The following is a 14,905-nucleotide window of genomic DNA, read 5'->3' on the forward strand; positions in this document are numbered from 1 at the left end:
TGAGTCTGCAAAGCATCTCCACCATCTGGAAGGCACTAATCAGGAGTGTGATAGAATGCTCACCACTTGCCTGGATAAGTGCAACTCCAGTCTCCAATCAAGAAAAGTGACACTATCCAGAATGATGCAACCAGCTTGATTGGCATCACCACCCAAAAGTACCCCTCCATACCATCCACGATCCTGATTTGGAAATAAAACATTCGTCCTTTAGTGTCATTCAGTCAAAATCCTGAAAATCCCTCCCTAATGGCATTGTGGGTCTATCTACAGTAGGAAGACTGCAGCTCACCACCATCTACTCAAAGGCAACTTATGATGGACAATAAATGCTGACCAAGACAGCAATACCCATGTCCAGCGAGTAAAAAAAATCTTGCAATGACATGCACTGGAGATTATTGTACAAATTGACCCAACTAAAAAACATTTTGTTTGGTAAGAGGATGATTCCCAGAACACATTTCCCAAATCACAATTTTGTAGCTGCTGGTCTCTCTCATATGTGCATAGATTTGGTCCAACTTACCAATATGGTCACTATTCAGATATAATGGTACTCATTGGAAACCTATTGGCTTTCTGGAATAGTACAACTGAGGCTGATCTGCACTTCTCTTAATATCTGAATATGTATACTGCCAGCACGGGTCACTGGACTCACAGAACTCCGTTAATTGAGCAATGATAGAACTCCAAACTTGATTGTAGTGATTAGTACGAGGCTGGCCAGGTGGATCTTGTTACGTATGAGTTCCCTGATTGGGGCTGTTAACCTGGGCCAATCAGGGACTCCTGGCTGATAGGTACAAACAGGAATCTCAGGGATTCTCCTCACTGACCCTGAGATAGCTAGTCAGAGTCCATGTACTGTGTGTGTGTAAATAGATGGTGATTTGGTGACAGCATACCAGCCTCCATGGAGTTAATTCAGTGGTGATGAGAGAAAATAATATGCCCCTGAAGAAAATTTGCTCACAACACTCATCTTTGAGTTGGAATAAACATTTCTGGCATTACACCTTTACTTGGGCACCTTGACTCATTCGATGCTGCTGTCGAAAACTGGGCCCAGTATGTGGAAAGAATGTATTTTCTTCTGGACAACTCTCAATGGTGCAGATGAAAAGCAAAGAGTAATTCTTCTGACTGCTTGTGGACCTCCTGCATTTTTGGTTATTAGGAGCCTAACTTTTCCTGATACTAAACCTGTCAAGAGTTGACAGATTTAGTTAAGGAACATTACAACCCAAGCACCCTCTAATTCTGAGATGCTATTGGTTTTATTCAGCTGATCAAGAACCAGGGTAATCCATGTCAGGATTTTTGATGAAGTGAAGATGACTGGCATGTGATTTTGGGTTAGTCCTGAGTGAGATGCTGACAGACTATTTGGTATGTGGGATTAATGACATAACCGTGCAAAAGTGCCTACTAACTGAAGCCCAACTGGACTTCAAACAGGCACTACAATCGGCTTTGGCGTTAGAAAATGCAGCCAGTTGGAACACCATAGAGGAGGCCAAGTGCCAAATGCGGATGCCTTGAGCTGCCTCCCAGTGGCAGATACAGCACCAGTGGTGCCTCCCCTAGAAGAGTCCATTTGGTTTTAAACTTTCTGGACACCCTTCTGGTCACGGCTGACAATATTCGACAAAAAAGATCCCGCCCTGGCAAAACTAAAACAGCAGGTGGTGATGGGGATCCAGAAGGTCAACGTGAGGTCATGTCCCATGACATACAAAGTTTGGGTGGGTGAAGCGGTCCTGAAGAAACTTGTGGATCACATGAAAGCTGTGACCATGCAAACAGGGCAGGAGCAAAACATACCCAGCCCCTCAGAACAGCCAGAAAGACTTTCAGAAACCATGGGTTTTCCCCTTCTGTCTAGTGTCAAAGAAACTTTAGAGTCAGAGATGGATGCAACCTCAATACTATTACCACCTGAAAAAGAGGAAGAATTTCTTTCGAGACACTCTGGGTGCAAGAAAGGGGCTTACGGACCTGTTCATGCTGTCTGAGTCAGAGGAACCAGTCATGGAGTGAAAATGTCCCAGGAGAAGCTATAAAAAATAAATGAGCCTACACCCCTGGACTTGGTGGGGGGGTATTTGTTATGTAGCGATTGGAACGAGGCTGGTCAGGTAGACCCTGTTGAGTATGAGTTTCCTGATTGGCCCAGGTTAAAAACCCCAGTCAGGGAGTCCTGGCTGACAGATATTATCAAGAGTCTCAGGAATTCTCCTCACTCTAGGGACTGGCTTTGAACTAGCTGGTCAGAGTCTATGTAGTGTGCACGTGTAAATAAAAGGTGACATGGTGATGGGATATCAGCCTCTGTGTAGTTATTTCATTGATATTTCTGGTTTCTGTGACTCAGCTACTTACTGGTTAGCCATCAGAAATGCAGGGTTATAGGGAAAGGTAGGGGGATGGGTCTGGGTGGGATGCTCTTCAGAGGGACAGTGTAGACTTGTTGGGCCAATTGGCCTGTTTCCACACTATAGGGATGCTATGATTCTATGGTAGATGAATGAGTAGATCATTATAAAGCCATCCAAATTGACCTCAATGGAAAAAGGAATCACATTGTTTCTATAACTTTGCAGTTGATCCCTTACAACCTCGGTCAAAATCTAAAAATCTACCCACATATGTTTCAGATATGCAGAGAATCATAATTTCTGAAATGTCTGCCTTAAAATGAGAGCGCGATTCCTTTCACATCCTCAGGAAACCGGTATGAATTTTTGTGATGATCCTCCTGCTCATCCATTGGAGCTTTGTTGGAAAGGCTGCAGAAATGCCTGACTAAAATGCTGTCGACACATGTTGTGTGCTATTTCCACAATTTTTCTGCCATATTTGATAATGGGAACCACTGTGAAATTTCACCTCGTATATAATTTTAAGCGTTGTGCATTTTGAACTCTACTTGTTAATAGTTGAATAATCCACTGGCTTAACATGTGACAAATGTATTTTATTTTCAGTAAAGTAAACATCAAAAAGCCCATATTACCCAGAGGTCGAAATTATGTCATTGTCAATCCTTCACCTACAGCAGGTAAGAAAGTATAAATTATTACAATGAATAGCACATTAAAGGTTTCCTATTTGAACGAATTATGGAATTGGCGTTACAGGCCCTTAAATATGCTAACAAAATTTAATTTAATGTGTTGACATATTTATTTACTCAGTTAATTAAGAATTTAAGTACAATGTTTACACTGTAAACAATTAAGATACATTCCACAAAAAAGCATTAAATCCATGTGCCTAATACTGATCCTGTTACAATCCATTTTCTTGTAGAAACCATTAACTACTTACACAAAACTTGAGATTTGAGCAGTTTTGTGCATTTTAACAACTTAAAACACATGATTTAATAGTTTTGTTTTAAAAAGTTACTTTTATTAAATATGTGATTTAAAAGTCTGATTTTAATTTTTTTTCCTCAGTTAGAGCTTGCTGAGGTATTGTACATCATTCTTAAGACTGACTTTACTGTCAAAACACAGCCTAACAACCGATCAAATTGATTGATAAGAAAATTATTCCAACAGTTGCAACTATTCTTTGATGTCATTAATCATTGGACAGGCAAGTTTCAAAATTGGGCTTTGGGTTATCAACCACACACATTAGCCCGGAAATTACAAGAGGAATGTGATGTGTACAAATGCTTAATTTATTGAATAACATTATTTACTTTTCTTTTAAAGTGAATTATTGACTGTTTAAAATAAATGGGACAATAACTCTTGAGAGAGGGTAGAGAGTTTTGATTAATTTGAGTGATTCTATTTCCGTGAGAATAGTTTTCAGACTGTCCATTGGAGAGTTTTTCTACCCATGTGGATTTCATACAGAGCCTGAGGAGATAATCTGAGGAGATAGCTTAGAGGCTTCTTTATTCAATCTTGTACCAATGCAGTGTGGAAGAAGTCTCAGAGCCAAGGTCCAAAACCATTGCTATTTACAGCTCAAAGCAACATATTTATACATTTTCACAGCACAATGGTTACATGCAATATTGGTATTAAATAATCTAAACATCAAACATTACTACAGAGGTGCTGAGTCCTCTAATTCCAACAGGACTTCCACTCCTATGTTATCTTCAAAGCTTAACTGTCTCAAAACCCGCTCCTAACCCGAGACTTCCCTTAAAAATGATACTTGCGTGACTATCTTAAACTATACAGATGATTTCTAAACAACTGCTGACTGTATTATGATGCTTACTGACCTAGAATCATAGAGTCTCTACAGTGTGGAAGCAGGCTATTCAGCCCACTGAACCTCCAAGTAGCATCCCACCCATCTACCTATCCCCGTAACCCTGCATTTCCCATGGCTAATCCACCTCGCCTGCACACCCCTGGTCACTATGGGCACTTTAGAATGGCCAATCCACCTGACCTGTATATCTTTGGACTGTGGGACGAAACCCACACAGACACAGAGACAGGGACAAGGACAGGGACAATGTGCAAACTCCACACACAGAGTCAACTGAGGGTAGAATCGAACCCAGGTCCCTGGCCCTGTGAGGCAGCAGTGAAAACCACTCAGCCATTGTGCTGCCCATAAAGCTCACTTCATCCCAGACAGGACTTGAACCCACAAGCCCTGGCTTAGGAGGCCATTAGGCCACTGGGGCCACAAGGAGAGTCTTTCATGATAACCTCAGTTGGTGTGGAAATGAACCGATGCTGTTAAAGAATAAAAGACAAATCAGAATGGAGAACAGAGCATGTGGTCTGAAGGCACTGAACTTAGCATTGAGTCTAGAAGGCCGCTGGTGCTTAATCAGAAGCAAACGTGCTGTTCCTCTTACTTACATTCAACTTCACACTACTGGCCTGCTTTTCCTACATTGCAGTTTTTCCCATAAACCTTGATCCAATTTTCTTCTACTGTTACTATTAGACTTTGTTCCACTTTCCTTCAAAAGGATGCAATCTGAATCACAATTTTAGAACTCGCTGCACAAGAAAGAAAATAGTTTCTCACAGGTTTTTACCAGTTGTCTTAAATCAATGTCTCTAGTTACAACCCCCTGACAATTTCTTATTTACTCTATCAAAATCTTTCATGATTTTGAATTTTCTTTCAAATATTCTCTTAACTTTCTCTGTTGTAAACAGAACAACCCTTGATAATCCTTCATCTCCATCCTGGCACCAGTCCTCTCAAATGCCTTGAACTCCTTCCTGTTTTCAGTACTTAGCTGAAATTTTCTGAAGTTATGTGAGAACACAATTATTTTGGGTAACTTGTGCTTTCACCTAGACTCTAGATAGTTCAATCTTCAGCCTGTTGTATGGTCTCAGATCCAACTCCACATGGGATACTTTGAAGCGCATTTCAAGATTTAATTGACTTAAATCTCATCCTTTACTAGTTGCCTTGTTCTTTCTACTAGCTGCCTCCTTCATCAAATTTCCACCTTCCCTCCCACTACTTCCTCTTCGAGCCACATGAGATCATGGCTCCTCCATGTACCTGCAGCACGTTTTAAGCTTCCCTGTCTGCAATTTGCTGCGGGGGGATATTTGCCCTGGAAGCTGAGATTTTCCTTAGGTTATTAAAGTCCTGTCGAATCAAACACAACTACTTTTGGAATCCAAAGTGTTGACCAGTCAGTGCACCGCTAGGGAGTGTAGCAGAGGGAGTGTGATTTCCAGGGTGTAGATGTGTGAGTGTTTATTTGGCAGAAAGGAGTAATCAGGAGAGGAAGGGAGTCACTCACAAGAATTATTGAGTGAGTGGACAAGACAAGATGATAAAGGGACAATGAAGGTGATCATAGGTTGGGGGGGGTGGGATTCATTTAGAAAATGAGGTAAGGAGAAATTTCTTCACACAGAGTGGTGAGCCTGTGGAATTCTCTACCATGGAAAGTGATTGCGGCCAAAATATTGAATGTTCTCAAGAGAAAGATAGATATAGTTCTTAGGTGCTAAAGGGATCATAGACTATGGGGTGAAAGTGGGAACAGGATACTGAGTTGGATGATCAGCCATTATCCTTTAGGATGGTGGAGGAGGCTGGAAGGATTGAATGGCCTACTCCTACCCCTATTTTCCATGTTACTATGTCCATATGGAGGGAGGGAAATGTAGAAAGCAGATCTCAGATTACGAATGGAATTGAAGGGACCAGGGAAGAAGTGGCTACCCCGAGAAGAATTCAGATGATAAGGTGAAGTCAGAAAGGTCGATCCAAACAGTGGCAAAATTAACAGGTCTTTCTGGTAAGCTTGGGAGATACACCGCTGCTCCTGCTGGCTTACAGGCAGTGCTGGAAAAGCAGGTAATGATTTGTTCAACCAATTGCCTGAATGAGATCTGGGGAGCCAGCTAGTGTTAAAGCTGAAGTTCAGGTCATACCTCAGACTCAACCTAATTATAATGTTTAGACACAGGTACAACTGCACAATCACAATATTCACTGAACCCACCTCCCTACCAACATTAAAACTGGACCTGGTGGCTTTGAGGTGGGTGAGTGCAGTTTGAAATCTGTCAATCAACCAAAACACACAGATTTTTGGGAGTTGAAATTTATCGTTATTGGTTTTTTCCAACTTTGTGTCGCAAGCATAGCAGGAGAGCAGCTAAGTGGTTAGTCTTTTTTATAAATGTACAATGGTGAATAGATGATTACAACATTTAAAAGGCATCTGGATGGGTATATGAATAGGAAGGGTTTAGAGACATATAGGTCGAATGCTGACAAATGGAACTAGATTTATATAGGCTATCTATTCAGCATGGAAAAGTTGGACTGAAGGATCTGTTTCTGTGCTGTATATCTCTATGACTCTGAGCAGTGATCCACTTGATTCAAATCATAATAATGTGTGGGCTGTTCATTTTCCAGGTTCAAAAGAGGACCAGAGACAGATGAAAAGATTCAGTGGCAAATTTACAAAGAAACTATTTCCTTTGGTGGCAGAATCCAGGTCAAGATATTAAAATTAGTGCCAACCTTTTAAGAGTGAAATCAGGAAGCATTTTCACTCAAATAATAATGAAAACTTTAGAACTCAGTCCCCATAAGAGTGAGATTGATAAGAGTTTTGTTTGCTAAGGTTGTCAGGAATATGGCAAAAAGGTGACAAAATAAATTTGACGGACAAATCATCAATAACCCAACTGAATTTCCAAACAGGTTTGTGAGGCTGAATGACCAATTTCTAATGCCATGACAGACTTTGCTTATTATCAGGAATGTGACTTTTAAAGTGGGGAGGGATGTGATCCTTTCTCATTCTTGTTCTTGCTCTTGAGCGGCCTGCTGTATTATGGCAGATATTCTGTGCTCTCTGCACTAGGGGCAGCAGTGGGTGTCTTTGGGGGATGTTAATCCCTTGCCCCCAGCAGCATGAAAACTTGTTAGAAGTTCTAAGTCTGCCACTTAAAAGCTGATGGGCAGTCTTCTTGACCTATCAGGTACTTCTACTCTGATATCCCACACCCCCAGAAGCTGCAGGCCAATCAGAGACCAGCAGCCACTGGGACCTGGAGATGGCCATTAGATGTCCAGGCTGTATAACCATGGAGGGTGGGTTTTCTCAGCGTACCAGAAGGTGAGCGGGGGTCATGGGGAGAGACAAGTCACAACAGCTTTTACTGTTGAGGAAGAAATGGAGGCTAGAAAGCTCAGGGAAGTCAATATCGGTGTTTTGAAAACAGTTCGCATTATGGACAGGAAGTGCTGGAGGTCTTAACAAACATAAAGGTGGATAAATCTCCAGTACCTGATCAAGTGTATTGTGGATATTTGGCAGGAAATTGTGGAAGCCCTAGCAGAAATATTTATGTCATCCATAATCACCGGTTATGTGCTGGAGGGCTGGAGGGTGGCTAATGTTGTGATAGAGCTGTGACATTGGTCATGGGTAAGTTGTTGGGGTGATTCTGAGAAATAGAACTAACATGCATTTGGAGAGGCAAAGAATTATTAGGGATAGTCAGCATGGTTTTGTGTGAGGAATATCTTGTCTCTTAAACTCGACTGAGTTTTTTAATGAAGTAACTAAAAAGATTGTGGGCAGAATGATAGATGTTGTTTATTTGGACTTATCTTTTGACAAGGTTCCACATGGCAGACTAATTAGTAAAGTTAGATCACATGGGTTTCAGGATGTGCTTGCTGTTTGGATACCAAATTGGCTTTATGGTAGGCAACAGAGGGTGGTGGTGGAGGGTTGTTTTTCTGACATAAGGTATGTGATCAGCAGTGATCTACAGGGATTGGTACTCGGTCCACTTTTGTTTGTCATTTAATTAAATGATTGAGATGAGAACATAGGAGGCACGGTTAGTAAGTTTGCAGATAACACCAAAATTGGGGGTACAGTGAGGAAAGTTATCTAAGATTAGAAAAAGATCTTGATCAATTGGGTCAATGGGCTGAGGAATGGCAGATGGGGTTCAATTTGGATAAATGCGAGGTATTGCGTTTTGCTAATATAAACAAGGACAGTACTAATAAAATTAATGGTAGGCCATGAGTAATGTTATAGATCAGAGAGACTCAGGGGTTTGCACACATAATTCTTTGAAATTTGTATCACAGGTAAACTGAGTGGTTAAGAAGGCATTTAGCATGCTTGCCTTCATTGCTCAAACCTTGGAGTATGGGAGGTGAAACGTCATGTTGAGGACATCAGTGAGGCCTCTTCTGGAGTACTGTGTCCAGTACTGGTTGCCCTCCTATAAGAAGAATATTATTAAACTGGAGAGTATTCATAAAAGATTTAGCGGTTGTTGCTGGGGATGGAACGTTTGAGATGTAAAAGTAGACTGGAAAAGCTGGGACTGTCTTCACTGGAGAGTACGAGGTTGAGGGTGAATTTATTGAGGTATATAAAATCTTGAGAGGCATAGATAAGGTGAATAAAAAGGGAGTTTTTCCTTAGGGTGGGGGAGTTCAAAACTAGGGGGCATATTTTTAAGGTGAGAGAAGTAAATTTTAAAAAGGACATGAGGGGCAACTTCTTTATACAGAGAGTGGTTCATGTGTGAAATGAACTGCCAGAAGAAGTGGTGGATGCTGGTACAGTTACAACGTTTAAAAGACATTTGGATAAGTAATTGAATAGGAAATATTTGGAGGGATACAGGCCAAGCACAGGCAGGTGGGACTAGTTTAATTTGGGAACATGGTCAGTGTGGACTAGTTGGACCAAAGGGTTTGTTTCTATGCTGTATGGCTCTATGACTTTAAGGTTAATTTTTTGTTAGAGACCAATTATTTGTTGTTTCCAAGCCAGGGCAGTTGATGCTTTCAGTGGGCACTCCCCTGCTCCCATTCAGATGCCCAATTGCTTCCAGATTGGCACAAATCAAGTCCCTGTACCACCCCCTGCACCCATCACCCCACCAGGTAAGCCACTCAGGTTTCTTTGTCAGGAAAGCAGCCACTATTCTCCCCAGTGGACTGTCAGCTGATCAGGTGACTGGGGGAGGCATTTAAATGCCATTAATTGACCACCTGTGGGCCTAAATTGATCACGAATGTCATCCATGGAACTTCAGGGACACAGGTTAATTGCTGTGATACTTGGAAGGGACCAGATATCTCAACAGTTCTAACCTACCCAATTATTTGGCCATCATGCCACATGCCCTGTCACTTTCGGGAGGGGGAATGTTCTGTACTGTTTCATTTCATTCTTTCCCATAAGAACATGAGAAGTAGGCCTTCAGCACTTTGAGTCTACTCCACCATTCAATCAAATCATAATTGATCTGATAATTCTCAACTCCATTTTCCAACTTGTTCCCTATAAACCTTAGCTCCCTTACTGATTAAAAATCTATTATTTACATCTTTCTGTTCCAATATTCCTTACCTGTGATTGGTTAATTCAGCCTCCTCTGTATTGTTGCAACTTAAAACCATAATAGGATTTTTCTCACAACACCATAGCTTGTGAATGTACACTTTTCAAGTAAAAACCAGTAAGAAATGCAATTTGATTTTTCTTTGTCAAGAAAACAATGATTAATCAATCTGAAAATGCATTGAGGACATATTGTAAAGACAAACTGTGTCAGAAAATTTGTGCCTGAAATCATTTCAAGTCTCGGGAACTTTATTTTCAGGTAGAAGTCTCGGAGAATGTGTACCTGGCAAGCCTTTGTTTTCACCATCTGGATTTTATTTTCAAGACAAGTGGATGTCAACAAACTGTAACATTCGGCGCTTCCACTCTCCTGCTAATGTCATGGGCTGTCTTCGTGGGAAAACTGTTTATATTCTTGGAGATTCTACGATACGCCAGTGGTTTGAATATTTGACACGATTTGCTCGGTTACGCATGCTAGGTTAGAATCCAGCCGTTTGGTTTCAGTATTGTGCCATAATTTTCTTTAACTTCTATTTGTTCATCAGATTAGAATCAGTTTTTATGTGCAATGCCATGAATAAGCGCACCTTTAATTACTGTGCTTCGTCATTTCTTACATGGCATACCTGTAGCCACTGTATAATAGGCAACATCTGGCTTTGCTGTTATTAGCTACTGCCTGGTTTACACATTTGGAATATTTACCCTCAGAAAGCAAAACAATTAATACTAGGTTAAGGTATAATGCTTGTTGCTACCCCTACCAGAAGATCTACTATCTTGGTACACTTGTGTCTTCCTGGTCTAATCTCACATCTCCTGTAATTTGTCTGCAATCATTCTGTGATATTTGCCAAGCAATTACATCAAGGCCCTTCATTCCTACTGCCTTTCATTTTGCCCTTCAGCAGACAACTCTTTAGATCTTTAGCTCTGTTCAAAAGACCAAAATAGTGATATGTTATTTTCTGGATGTAGTGTTTTAAGAGTTATTTTTGCATTTGCAATTTCAAGCATCTTTTTGCTTATCTTATAGCCTATTGATGGAAAGGTAAGCATCTCAGACCTTTAAAATGTGAAAGCAATTTAAAGCCACAGATCTTACCTATTGCTCTGATTTAAACGTGAAAAGAATGTGGTGTCTTTTGAGTCTTTCCTTTTCTTGTTACAACTGTCAGTTTTCTTGCTGTTAACACAACCTTCATCATTACAAATAATACTTGTGACGAAGTAAACCTATGTGAGGCAGTTGTGAGGTTTACCTGGCTGGCTGACTATAGCTGTCATTTTAAATACACCCCTTGATGGGGAGAATTGTTTCAGGGAGAGAACACCACATTGTTAGATGTGTGAAACTTGTTCCCAATCTACCACTTGCAATTTAACCATGGGGGTATTGTAACCCATCTCATTAGCCCTCTCTGGAGAAGTGAAACAGTAATTTCAATATTCAAAAGAAATTCCACCACTCTTTTTAAAGCCACTTGAATTCAACAATGGGTGGGCTAGTTTTCCCAGGGCTGCAACAAAGAGGCTGAAGCAGGCTTAGGATTGTCTGACAACTAAGAACTTATGGAAAGTCCATGAAAGTAGAGCTGTGTGGAACAGGAGCTCTCCTCCTATAGTTGAAAAAGGAAAAGAGCCAAAATCAGGTAACTTCAGGCTAGTTAGCTCAATTATTGGGAGAATATTAGAGTCTTCTGGAAAGAATTTAATAGCAGAGCATTTAGATATGTCTAAATGACATAAGTCAGCATGGCTTCATGAAAGGGAAATCATACCTGAGAAATTTACTAGAATTCTTTGCGGAGGTAACAGGCAGGATGGATAGAGGAGAAGCGGTAGATGAAATATATTTGGGTTTTTCAGAAGGCAGTTGATTAGATATCACGCATCACATGATCTAACAACATAAAAATGGATAACTAATAGAAGACAGGGAGTTAGTATAGGGGGACACTTTCAGGATGGAAATCTATAACTAGTGAAGTGCGACATGGATCAGTGCTGGGGCCACAATTATTTATGATATATATTAATGACTTTGATCAGGAAATTGAATTACCGTAGCCAAGTTTTCAGCTGACACAACAGTAGATGGGTAGGCAAGTAGTGAGGATGATACAAAGAGTCTGCAGGGGGGCTATAGACAGGTTCAATGAGTGGGCAGATGGAATATAATGTGGGAGAATGTCAGGTTATACACTTTGGCAGGAAGAATAGAGGAGTAGAATATTATTTAATAGAGAAAGACTGAAGAAACCCTCCGATCACAGGGATTTCAGAGCCCTTGTCTGTGAATCACAAAAGCTAACATCCAAAGTAAGCAGGTAACAGGGAAGGCAAATGAAATGTTAGCCTTTATTTCAAAAGGAATGGAATATAGACAAATGTAGGGAGTTTTTGCTGAAACTATACATGACACTAATCAGACCACAGTTGGAATACTGTGAATAGTTTCAGGTCCCTTATCTAAAGAAAGATAAAGCCTTTTCAGGCCTTTAGAGCGGAGAGATAGAGATAGAAAACTTGCTCTTCCAGCATTCCAACAGTATCTTCCATTGTAAACTCCCAATCTGTTAATTTACCTAGGAACCAATTTAAGAACTGTTATCAGACTGATGACTTCAAGCATCCACATCTGGTCACAGTTGCACAAACCAATCAACTACCTACTATCTGCTGAATCACTCTTTGCGCACACATCATGATGTCATGTGATCCTACCTCAGCTCCCCCACTGCTTAAACAAGTAGCCATGTAAATGCAATTCACAATGAGTTGTAGTAACTTGTTTTTAAAAGTTCAGCAATTCCTTCCATGATCCTTGGTTTTAAACAATTCTTTTTCCCCTTGCAATCCACAATCAAACATAAAGGAAATTAAAAAGATGCAGCTTTTAAAGAGATTAGAGGTTTTTTTTCTCACACCTTATAGTTAGGGTCTGGAATGCACTTCTGGAAGTGTGGTGAAGATAGCTTTAACTCAACAATTCAAAATGGAATTGGATGGTTATTTAAGTCAAGAAAAATGTGCAAGGTTAAGGAGAAAAGTAGGAAATTGCCATGAAATTAGAATGGTTAGAGAGCCAGAGCAGACATGATGATCAAATTGCCTCCTTCTGCACCACAACAATTCTGCCACTTACAATTCTTCTATTATATTTTGCTCTTTTAAACATTTTATTTGTTCTCAGATTAAAATCTTGTAGAACTTATTCCAACATATCTGTAACTTTTTTCACATTATAGCATAATCCAGTGTAGGTTGAGTTGAATAGAATAGTTTATTTATTGCTCAGCTTGTGATTTAATATTTACATTTGAAGCAAGGCTGTATCTTCGGAACTGTTTTCTCCATGTTCAATCCTGTCCTCTATTTCGCCCGTCTCTACAATTAAATCTTGCACATGCATTATTTCTCTTGCTATGTTTTGCTAACGAGACCACTTATCCTTCTCACTTTAAGGCTTCTAAATTCTGCATTAAGTCAATGCTGTTGTAGTCTCTTGCACTTGTAAACATTTACCATGGTAACAGAGTTGCTGTTTTATTTTCCTCGTCATAAAGTTTTTGACCTATGCAGCATTGTGTTCTTTTCCTTATTTAAAGCTCTTAATTCTGTTAAGTAGTAATAATAGTTAATAATATGGTCATCATCTGTTTTAGGTCTTAAAACACAGAGAGCTGCAAATAAAAGGCTTATCAACTCTCAATTCGCTGAGGATGCAGTAAACAAAATCAAGATGGAGTATTATCCCCATGGTACACCGATCCGAATCATCCCCATTTTGAGCCAGGACCTGACACTCATTGCAAATAAACTGGATGATATTAAAGGTGAAAACAGCACAGTTATAGCCTTTGGCATTTGGTGTCATTTCAACAGTTTTCCAGTTGAAACATACATCCGAAGACTCCAGAACATTCGCAGGTCAATTCTACGGTTGCTGGAAAGGAGCCCAGATACAGTGGTTGTAATAAAAACTGCCAATGTCCAAGCCCTTCCAGATGAGGTCAGTCTCTACAATAGTGACTGGTATTCCTATCAACTTGACTTAGTGATGAGAAAGATGTTTGAGGGCATCAACGTAGCATTTGTGGATGCCTGGGAGATGACGCTAGCACATTACCTGCCTCATAAAACACATTCCCAGCAAGTCATTATAAAGAATGAAGTAGATGTGTTTCTTTCATACGTCTGTCCTTTGTAAAAGGGTTATATGCTGTTTTAAATAAGTTCCACCTGTGGTTTGCAATCTTCAAATTAATGTTGAAAATACCATGAGAAATTAACAATGCCGTCAGAACTCAAAAGTTTGTTGAACTATCTTTAATTTATGTGGATGACAGTTATTTTCACAGTCACTCACTAAACATTAAAAATCCCAAGTCAGAAATGTCAAATGTAACACTCATAGGTACTCAGAGGTACACTCCCTGACATTAAGACACCAGCCTAGAGATTTGGTGCACCGTCTTTGTTTCTGGTCATCCAGCTTTCCTCATAGCACCAGAGGTGCAAGGAACACCCAATATTGGATTTCTGTCCTCATTACTGTGCACACTAACTGATACCTTGCTGGCAGGTAGAAGTGGCAATGGTGGGGTTGGGTAGCAGTGCTGGAGTGCGGCATTGTGTTGGTCAATGTGGGAGTAGACAGAGGTGGACAGGGGAGGGCATTTTGATAGTGATTATTTGGGAGAGAGTTTGGTGCCAGAAAGTTGGAAAGTAAGGTGTAAGATGGTGGTGGTTGGGGATTGGTTAAGGGTGACTGGGTGGGGAAAGGCTGGTAGTTGGTGGTGGAGCCGTGGTTAGTGGGTGGGGAGGGTAATGCAGAGCTGATTGGGTGGGGAAGAAGGTGGTAATTGAGGGGTGACTAAAAACAGCTGGAGTTCAAGGTTGGTCAAGGGGAACAGAGATTGGTGAGAGGAAGGCCATACTATTTTCAAGTGAAAAGTGATGGTCAACAAAAGCCTGCATTGTTTGAATTTGGAGTCAGGATGAGCTCTGAGCTTCACAGTCAGGTCA

The 14,905-nt window shown here is 40.5% G+C and overlaps 1 protein-coding gene across 1 annotated transcript in view; it reads left to right on the top strand.

Annotated features, from left to right (window-relative positions):
* Positions 1-14,087, top strand: part of LOC109919038 (NXPE family member 3-like) — a 35,394-nt gene extending 21,307 nt beyond the window's left edge. The window contains exons 3-5 of the mRNA XM_048603243.1: positions 2,994-3,067; positions 10,131-10,352; positions 13,543-14,087. Coding sequence (XP_048459200.1) covers positions 2,994-3,067; positions 10,131-10,352; positions 13,543-14,087 — 841 coding nt within the window. The remainder of the gene's footprint in view (positions 1-2,993; positions 3,068-10,130; positions 10,353-13,542) is intronic.
* Positions 14,088-14,905: the final 818 nt, after the last annotated feature.

This window comes from Rhincodon typus, chromosome 11 (assembly GCF_021869965.1).
Source record: "Rhincodon typus isolate 14 chromosome 11, sRhiTyp1.1, whole genome shotgun sequence".
NCBI lineage: Eukaryota > Metazoa > Chordata > Chondrichthyes > Orectolobiformes > Rhincodontidae > Rhincodon > Rhincodon typus.